Below are 10,662 nucleotides of genomic sequence, written 5' to 3'. Positions count from 1 at the left end.
AGAACATTGTTAATCCTTTTTTATTGACAATATACTAATGATTTATTACAGTACATTTTGATCAATGGATATATATTTGGATCATTAAAAGATATGAACTAACATTACAAAATTACACCAATAGTTTAAAAATAATTTATAATCAAAAGTGAATATAAGAGATACTCATAAATATATGCCTTTAAAATGTCCTTACTGTTAACAAGTGTGGCCCCTAAGCTGATCTACTGGCTAAATGTTAAAGAGAAGAAAATTGTGATAAATATGAAATAATGTTTTTTAAACCTGTGCTTTCTTCTTTCTAAGATTTTTTTTATTAATAATCCCTCCACAGTATCTTAAGGGTTCTGTGTATGCTCAGACCCAGCTTGTGATTCAAGCTCACCATCACAGTGCTCACCCCCTGTAAATCCACCCCCCCAGGAGTATGAGGGGAGCCTGTGCACAAAGCCCTCTGTAGGGAGACAGAGAGGAAGTCCCAGCTTGGTGGCTGGTTGGAGCACTGGAATGACCCCTATAAAGTCACAGTCTGGGTGAGGTCCCCAGATACCTCAACTCTGCACATGTGTGAGAAGACATAGGAACTTCCTGTATCTGTGACTTACTCTCCAGCAATATGTATTGTTTTGTCATATCTGAACATGAACTCACTTTACTCTGGGCTGTGTTGAGTTATTTCAGCCAGGGCTGCAGAGCGGTCCTAGCCCTGGTGATGGGGTCTCAGCCCTGGGTGATAGGGTTCCAGTGCAGGAGTTGAGAGTCTGTTTGGCTGTTCCTAGCCCTGACCCCTCCTCAACCCCATGGTCTCACCTGTGAGTCCTCTGACACTATACAGCCAGGTATGACTCCCAATCCCAGACTATATTGTTGTCTCATGCTGCCTGTGGGCTGGGCCCTGGCACAAAATGAAAACTGAGGCACATGGGAGGAGAGACCCACTCAATGTCCCAGACACTCAATGTCCCAGCATTGCACTCCACAACTCAGGACAGGCTTCCCTGGGGTTCGTCACCTCTGCTCCTCGCCTCTCCAAATCCAGCTCAGCTGAGAGAGGCTTGGGGGGCTGGAGCAAGATCAAAGCTAGGCTGGGTCCAAGAGGCATCCCTGGGTGGGAATCCCCATAAGCTTGTGCTCCACACCACTCTTAGGTGGCCTGGGATTCAGGCAGATATCTTCGGTGTGCTCTTTCTCTGGGGCTGCTTCACCAACTTGGGGAGTACCAGGGCTGAGGTAGGCACACCAGGTGGGTTGTGAGATTCCATAGCTGGAGGCTGCACTCTAGAGATGTGATTGCACCACCTGAGGAGGCTCTGGGTTGTACTTGAGGACAGGAAGGCATCACAGGCTCTTCAGAACACATCTCCAGGGTCCCCTAGTCTGGACATCTTGTGGAACCCAGAGGTCCTTCCCCAGAGGCCTTTCGTCCTGTGAAAGGACAGGTCTCCTGGGATCACTGACACCCTACATCCTGGGTCCCATCACTGCCCTCAGGGGGACTAGTGCCTCTTCCCAGAGGCAGACCTGTTCCCAATTCCAGGGAGTGCTGGGACCCCAAACTGCTTTGTTTTCCCCCTTTGCTGCAGATGCTCTGAGACTCTGAGACTGAAAAGGGGAATCAATGCCCATTAATTCATTCAAACAGAGAACAAGCCAGGCAAAGGAGACTGGGTGATGAAATATGCCCTCATCTAGAATTTTCTAGAAAACACTCAAGGGCCCTGTAAACATGACCCTGCTGTACAGGAATGTCCCTGGGTCATCGAGTTTGAAATTGCCCATCACATTCTCACCAAGATAGAGTACACACAACATGCTGAGTGAGCCGCAGGACATGTGAGAGATACTTATTTCCTCAAAGAAAAATAGAGAGTAGGAAAGACAAGACAGAAATTTTGCTCTACAGGAGAAGCGACACTCAGGGGTCTGCCGGGACTCACTGCCCAGCATGGAGGACCTTGCCATTGGCTCTTAGTTGTGGGGCAGATTCTTCAGGGCTGAGCCCCAGAGTCCTCCTCTTTCCTAGGGGCCAGGCTGGCAGGTGATGGGGATTCCTAACAAAGGTCACTCTCTCCCCCAATGCAGCAGGAAGCACTGTGGGTGGGAACTGGCTTCTCCATGGGAGAGTTCAGAGCCTCTGGTGGGTTTTCTGAGCAGGTGCAGGGTGGAGCTGTGAGCAGAGCCAGAGGGAAGATGGGAGTGCCCACTTCCCCGAGCCTGGGCACAGAGGGTATAAACGGGCCCCAGGTCTGGGTTGGGAGCCCACTGTGACCATGGAGGCCAGAGTTCTGGGAGTGCTGGTCCTAATAGTGGCCTTGGGGGTCTCCAGCTTGCTGGGAAGTATGTGGGCCTGTGTAAGTACTATGCCCAGGATGGGGGGCAAAGAGCAGTGTGAGGGGCACAGGACAAAGGAAGGGGGTGTGGAGAGGGCTGGAGAGGGCATGCGGGCATCTGCCCTTTGGAACACTGTGCCCTGAGACTCACCTTCTGCTCAGAGAATGAGCAGCAGTCTCAGACACTTCACTGTTCTTATGAGGAAGGTGAGGCTGAGAGAGAGACAGAGAGAGAGAGAGGAGAGAGGGAAGGGAAGAGAAAATAGGAGAGAGAGGGAGAGAAAGAAAGGGAGAGGGGGTTTGGAGTGGTGGTGCAGCAGTAGGGTGTTTTTCTTGCATGCAGCTGACATAGAATGGACCGTGTTTCGACCCCCTGGCATCCCATATGGTCCCCAAGCCAGGAGCAATTTCTGAGCCCATAGCCGGGAGTAACCTGAGTGTTACCGGGTGTGACCCAAAAATGAAAGAGAGAGAGAGAGAGAGAGAGAGAGAGAGAGAGAGAGAGAGAGAGAGAGAGAGATCATACAGTGAGTGACCCAAGTTCTCTTCTGACCTATATGCAAATCCAAACTCCAGCCAGGTCTGTCCACTGCAGCACCTTTCCTCTCTGTTCGGTCATTTGTTAGAAAGTTCCGCAGCAGGACATGGCTCTTCATTAAAAAAAAAGTTTTTTTTTGTTTTGGGTCAACCCGGCAGCGCTCAAGGGTTACTCTTGACTCTATGCTCAGAAAACCCTCCTGGCAGGAACGGGGGACCATCGGGGATACCAGGATTCAACCATTGTCCTTCTGCATGCAAGGCAAATGCCCTACCTTCATGCTATCTCTCCGGCCCTGGGACTTGGCCCTTCAGACTTGACACATCGGAAATAGAGAAGCGATATCTCAGGCAGATATCCCCCCCACACCAGGCGGGTCTTCAGGGCCACACCTTGTTAATCGGGCCCTGGGGGGAAGGGGGCGAGAAATTCCTCCCTATGCATCCACAAACTACAGAGGCAGGGCTGGGCTCAGAACACCCCACATGCCAGGACTTCTGGGTGTCTTCGACTGGTATGTTGGGGGTTCTGGGCAGGACAGCTAGCCATAGGACCCCTGGGCTGACCACTTAGTCCAGGGGACTGAGATCCCCCACATCAGGCGGGTCTTCAGGGCCACGCCTGGTTAATCGGGCCCTGGGGGGAGGGGGTGAGAAATTCCTCCCTAGGCATCCACAAACTACAGAGGCAGGGCTGGGCTCAGAACACTCCACATGCCAGGTCTTCTGGGTGTCTTCGACTGGTATGTTGGGGGCTCTGGACAGGACAGCTAGCCATAGGCCCCCTGGGCTGACCACTTAGTCCAGGGGACTGAGATCCCCCACACCAGGCGGGTCTTCAGGGCCACACCTGGTTAATCGGGCCCTGGTGGGAGGGGGGAGAGAGATTTCTCCCTATGCATCCAAAAACTACAGAACTAGTGCCCCTGCGCACACTGCATGTATAGAGTATTCCTTATCCTTATGTTATGTTTTGCGTATCCAGAATGTCCATTTTGTATTCTGCCCTTTCCCAACCCCTACAAAGCTCATTTTTACTCCTTAACTCTCTCACCCCCCCAAACATCACTAACCCACATTACTCTTTTTAACTTCAGTACTGCACAATTCTTTTTTTTTTGTCTGTCTTTCAAAGTACTAGCTATAATTATTAACATGCAGACAATATAATGAATAAGGCAGATATATATTACAATCTGCAGTGACAGAGAATTAATATCTAGTACATACACTGATAAGAGACAAAGATTTGAAGTAGGATATAAAAAATAAGAATATAATATAATCTGAATTTATTTTTCTTTTGTTTATCTGCTTTTTTGTTTTGTTTTGTTTTGAAGCCACACTTAGTGGAGCTCAGGGGATACAACTGGCTCTTCATTCAGCAATCAATACTAGTGAGCTTGATGAATCATTTGTGAGGCTGGGGATCAAACCCAGATTGGCTGCATATAAGGCAAGTGTATATCCACTACTGTTATCTCTCCAGCCCTAAATTTTTGTTATTTTTAACTACAATTTTAAGATCATTAGTATACAATACTATGTAATTTGGGGAAGTACAACTTTATTATTTTATGTGGTTCTAAGTTTCACTCTATCTACTCCCAAGGTTCTAATACATATCTATTATACTCAGTTTCTGTTCCTTTATGCATGTAGCAGAGAAATGTTGAAGGAACATTCTTTAAGTTAAAAAAAAAAGTAGAAGAGTCAAAGGATAAAAATGGGTATATTCGCAGGATAAACTTGCCCATAAATTTTTTTTTTAATTTTTATTTTTAATTATGAGAACAAGGGTGCAAAGAAAGAGGACAAGGTAAAGTTACAGTGGAAGGACAATCACCCATAACATAATTCTCAGAAGTCCCCTTGCTGATATCTTAACTTTGAAATTTCAGCCAAAGAACATTAAGATAAATAAGACAGAATCCATGTACAATTACTTTGTTCCTCAAGTCCCCAGATTGTAACCCATTATAATATTTCTTAACAGTACACAAGGCAATCTAAAGCCATAAAACTTACGTAACTCCTTAAACATTACAGGCATAGTATTTTCTTACATTTCCATATACATGCATATTAGCTTAAGTTAACCTCAAATTTTAAGTGAGTTCTTTTTAAGGATTAGAGTCAAAGGAGCACAGTAAAAATGGTGTTAGAGTGGCAATTGTTCTTTGCATAGGCCCACCAAAATATGAGGGACATGGAAAGAAATAACGTTGGCCTAAGTACAAAGAGACCAGACCCCTGAAGTTTCTTGGCACAAGACGAAGTCTAGGCTCCAGGCAAGCTAGATCGTCCAATCCAATACATTGTCTGTAGTGCCAACACACTTTTATTTTTCACACAGTCTCTGTTGTTGGTATCATGTTTCTGTATTAAAGATCCTGGAATCTGCATATCTCACATTGAAGTCAGGATGTGGAGCATCCTCTCCTTTCACCTCACAATCAAAGGGCAACGCAGGGAGCCCTGTCCTGTAAGCAGGTCGTTGTTGTTGTTAAGTCTTCTCAGTGTTAAGGGAAGTCTCTTTTGAGCAGGTCGAGGTCTGAGCAGTGTAGGTCTTCCGTGGTAGAGGATTGCTTCCAGGTGATGTTATAGACCAGCCTGGATGTTTCGTGGATGGCTTTCCTGGTTCAGGGGAGAATGGAATATGCCCTTTCTTCTGAGGTCTGTGCCAGGTCGTTATGTCAATGTTCAGGGTGTAAGGTCCCTTTGCACTACAAGATTTGTGTGTTCCAATCTCTATTAGATAGGATCTTATTTGTATTTATACTATTTTCCCATTTTAATGTGCCTATGCAAGTAAGAAGCAATGCCACATGGTGTTATTGGCGCATATGGGGGCCATAAGAACAATTACAATGATTCCCAAGACATGGTTCAATCATAAGCATTAAACTGGGGGACTCTTCCACCAAAATTCCTTGTTAAACAGCTCAAAAAGAGAAGATAAAAAGTGGTTAGAATCATCACTGTATAAGACAACATTTAGTAAGAATTATAGCTGTCAGAGAAAAAACACAAAATATTCCAAAAAAATACGTGTCCATTTTATGTATCTTGAAACAGTTTGGGGTTGTCACACACAATGCACAGCTTTGGACTGTGATTAGGATTGTACACTACTAAAGTTAAAAAGAGTAAACTAGGTTAGTGATGTTTGAGAGGGGGTTAGAGAGTTAAGGAGTAAAAAAGAGCTTTGTAGGGATGTGGGAAAGGGGAGAATACAAAATAAACATTCTGTATACGGAAAACATAACATAAGAATAAGGAATATTCTGATTACATGAAGTACATGAAGCACGCGCGGGTGCGTGAGCCCCCACGCGGTTCTGTAGTTCTTGGATGCCTAGGGAGGAATTTCTCACCCCCTCCCCCCAGGGCCCGATTAACCAGGCGTGGCCCTGAAGACCCGCCTGGTGTGGGGGGAATCTTGTTCCCCTGGACTAAGTGGTCAGCCCAGGGGTCCTATGGCTAGCTGTCCTGCCCAGAGCCCCCAACATACCAGGCAAACACACCAAGAAATCCTGGCATTCGGAGTGTTCTGAGCCCAGCCAAGCCTCTGTAGGTTTTGGATGCCTAGGAAGGAATTTCTCACCCCCTCCTCCCAGGGCCGGATTAACCAGGCGTGGCCCTGAAGACCCGCCTGGTGTGGGGGAAATCATGCTCGCCTGGACAAAGTGGTCAACCCAGGGGTCCTATGGCTAGCTGTCCTGCCCAGAGCCCCCAACATACCAGTCAAAAGCCCACGAAATCCTGGCATGTGGAGTGTTCTGAGCCCAGCCAAGCCTCTGTCAGTACTGCACAATTCTAATCACAGACCAAAGCCATGCATTGTGTGTAACAACCCCAAACTATTTCAAGAGACATAAAATGGACACATATTTCTTTAGAATATTTTGTGTTTTTCTCTGGCAGCTATAAGTCTTACTAAATGTTCTCTTATACAGTGAAGATTCTAACCACTTTTTATCTTCTCTTTATGAGCTGTTCAACAAGGAATTTTGGTGAAAGAGTCCCCCAGTTTAATGCTTATGATTGAACCATGTCATGGGTATTGTTGGACTTGTTCTTATGGCCCCCATATGCGCCAATAACACCACGTGGCATTGCTCCTTTTTTGCATAGGCACATTAAAATGGGAAAATATTATACATACAAATAAGATCCTATCTAATAGAGATTGGAACACACAAATCTTTAGTGCAAAGGTACCTTACACCCTGAATATTGACATAACGACCTGGCACAGACATCAGAAGAAAGGACATTTTCCATTCACCCCTGAACCAGGGAAGCTATCCACAAAACATCCAGGTTTGTCTATAACATCACCTGGAAACAATCCTCTACCACGGAAGACCCTACTGTTACACCCCACTTAGGAAGGGCACACACATTAAGAGTATTGCACTCCTGAAAAAGAATTATTTGCCAAAAAGGCCCGCTTAGAGCAGTCAAATCAGTTGACCCTTTGCGTGGATTGTTTGGCCATAATTCTAAAACGTGGTTGTAACTATCTCTCTCTTTATTTTTAACCATTATTAGAAATCAGGCCTTAGTAATTCTTTCTAACAAAGGAGGACAGTACAAATCTTGCCAAAAGTCTCCCACTGACCAGCTCTTGTGATCTTTGCTACCTTGGCGCCAAGATCATGTTTTTTCCAAAACTTAGCTCATAGTAAAGCAATTTTCAGTTTTCCTCCAAAACTCTAAAATATTTCTCTCTCTTCCCACTTCCCTGAAAATTACCTGGTTTCTCCTACTTACCCCAAAACAAAGCTAACCCAAAACAAAACTTTTTTTCACCTTCAGTATCGGTTCTTTAATATGCAAATTTTAGCCATGGCCTTTCATTCTGTTTCCCTAACCATCTCCCACTTTCTTTGATGTCAAAAATTACACCCTGCATTCCAAACCTCAACCCTTAAAAGCTACCCAGCTCAAAAAATAAATTTGTCTTCGTCTTTCTAGACGCAAGTCCCCATGCATTCTGTGTGGTCTCATTCATTTCATATTTCATAATTCATTATTCCATATTCGCCTCTTTGTGCTCCCGCTTGACTTCCAGTTGGAAAATGAACTCACTAAGGTTATGCTTAGGAACTTTTTATCTCATCAGGATAAAACAGTCCGCAGCACCCTACCACTGCTCAGACATCAACCTGCTCAAAAGAGACTTTCCTTAACACTGAGAAGACTTAACAACAACAACGACCTGCTTACAGGACAAGGCTCCCTGCATTGCCCTTTAATGGTGAAGTGAAATGAGAGGACGCTCCACATCCTGACTTCAATGTAGGATATGCAGATTCCAGGATCTTTAATACAAAAACATGATACCAACAACAGAGACTGTGTGAAAAATAAAAGTGTGTTGGCACTACAGACAATGTCTTGGATTGGACGATCTAGCTTGCCTGGAGCCTAGAGTTGGTCTTATGCCAGGAAACTTCAGGGGTAGGGTCTCTTTGTATTTAGGCCAAGGTTATTCCTTTCCATGCACCTCATATTTTGTTGGGCTTATGTAAACAACAATTGCACTCTAACACCGTTTTTTACTGTGCTCCTTTGACTCTAATCCTTAAAATAAAACCTACTTAAAATTTGAGGTTAACTTAAGCTAATATGCATGTACATGGAAATGTAAAAAATACTATGCCTCTAATGTTTAAGGAGTTACGTAAGTTTTATGGTTTTAGATTGCCTTGTGTGCTGTTAAGAAATATTATAATGTGTTACAATCTGGGGACTTGAGGGACAAAGTAATTGTACATGGATTTTGTTTTATTTATCTTAATGTTCTTTGGCTGAAAGTTCAGAGTTAAGATATCAGCAAAGGGACTTCTGATAATTATGTTATGGGTGATTGTCCTTCCACTGTAAGTTTACCTTGTCCTCTTTCTTTGCATCTTTGTTCTCATAATTAAAAATAAAAAAATTAAAAAAAAAATTTTTTTTGTTTTGGATCACACCCGGCCGCGCTCAAATGTTACTCCTGACTCTATGCTCAGGATCCTGGCAGGATCGGGGGACCATAGGGGATACCAGGATTCAACCACTGTCCTTCTGCATGCAAGGCAAACACCCTACCTTCATGCTATCTCTCCGACTCTGGGACTCGGCCCTTCAGACTTGACACATCGGAAATAGAGAAGCGATATCTCAGGCAGATACCTGTCACTTCCTTCATCGCAGCTCAGCACAGCGAGTGTCTGCGGTCCATGTTGGGGACATACTGGGATGAGGGGCTAGGGCCAGATTTTGTCCCCACAGGGTTGTGGGCAGTGACCCCCTGCTGCCCCTGGGACTCGCCCCAGCACCCTCACAGACCCTCAGCTCACACTCCCCAAGTTCACCTGGATGTCTGCACTGGGAGGGACCCCCAGAGTCCAGGCTTCCTGGTGTCCCCATGGGAGAGACATTTGGGATCTCCTGGAATGAGGACCTAGAATGGGCAGAACAGAAGTGGAGGAGGTCTGGGGTGTTTTGGATTGCTAAGGGAGCCCCAGGTAGGGGTGAGCTGAAGCGGGCAACTCTGCAGAGGGACATGGACGTGTCCTGGGTGTGCAGGGAAGGGTGGGAGAGACAGACACACACACAGAGGTGGGACCAGATCTTGGGTTTCCCATTGTCACGGGAAGAGGAGACAGTCAGGGAGAGAACGGTGGAGGGAGGGTGTGTCTGGGCTCAAGGGCTCCTGATAGTGAGGGGTGGCCTGGACTGGGCTCTTGGCCTGGAGGCATGTGACTATAGACTGCCCTGTCCCACTGAGCGGTGCTCTGACCATTAACCTGAGGGGCCCTGGCACACATGGGTCCTCAGGGCGGGTCCCACACTCTGCGTTGGGAGCTGGTTCGCCGGGCACAGTGCTGAGCAGACTCTGTCGGGCAGCCAAGGAGCAGTGCGCGGTGCCCCCCAAAGACCGGGTGGATTGCGGGTACCCCGAGGTCAGCCCCGAAGAATGCAACAACCGTGGCTGCTGCTTTGATAACAGCATTCAGCATGTGACCTGGTGCTTCAAGCCCCTGCAGGAGACAGGTGAGCCGGGTTTGTGCTGCAATCTTTGCTCCCCTCCGCCTCCCTCTGAAGGCTCAGGGCCTGGGGTGCGCCACCGGCTTTCCCCACAGGAAACATGCAGCACCTCCCAACGATGCTGAATCCAGGGGCCCAGAGCAGTCGCACAACAGGGAGGGCATTTGCCTTGCAAGCGATTGACTTGGGGCCGATACCCATAGGGCATCCCATAGGGTCACCGGAGCCTGTCGGGCGTGATTCCTGAGTGCAGAACCAGGAGGAACCCCTCAGCGCTGCTGAGTGTGGCCCTCCCCAAAAGATGCTAGTTCAGAGGCAGAGGGGACCAAGGTCCCCCCAAACCTGGTGGGTCTTCAAGGCCACGCCTGGTTAATTGGGCCCTGGGGGGAGGGGGGGAGAAATTCCTCCCTAGGCATCCAAAAACTACGCATGAGCCCCCGCGCGTACTTCATGTACTTCATGTATTCAGAATATTCCTTATTCTTATGTTATGTTCTGCATATACAGAATGTTTATTTTGTATTCTGCCCTTTCCCACACCCATACAAAGCTCTTTTTTACTCCTTAACTCTCTAACCCCCTCTCAAACATCACTAACCTACATTACTCTTTTTTTTTTTTTTTTTGGTTTTTGGGCCACACCCGCTTGACGCTCAGGGGTTACTCCTGGCTATGTGCTCAGAAATCGCCCCTGGCTTGGGGGGACCATATGGGACGCTGGGGGATCGAACCGCGGTCCTTCCTTGGCTAG

General features: G+C 46.7%; 1 protein-coding gene across 1 annotated transcript; it reads left to right on the top strand.

Annotated features, from left to right (window-relative positions):
• Nucleotides 1-2,270: 2,270 nt before the first annotated feature.
• Nucleotides 2,271-10,036, top strand: LOC126025906 (trefoil factor 3-like). Its single transcript, XM_049785626.1, is given in 4 exon segments — nt 2,271-2,325; nt 2,328-2,351; nt 9,771-9,917; nt 9,969-10,036. Coding segments are annotated over 4 exon segments (294 nt in total).
• Nucleotides 10,037-10,662: the final 626 nt, after the last annotated feature.

Source organism: Suncus etruscus, chromosome 13 (genome assembly GCF_024139225.1).
Source record: "Suncus etruscus isolate mSunEtr1 chromosome 13, mSunEtr1.pri.cur, whole genome shotgun sequence".
In the NCBI taxonomy this organism is placed as follows: domain Eukaryota; kingdom Metazoa; phylum Chordata; class Mammalia; order Eulipotyphla; family Soricidae; genus Suncus; species Suncus etruscus.
The sequence above is the reverse complement of the archived record's forward strand: the minus strand, read 5'-3'. Positions and strand labels throughout refer to the sequence as shown.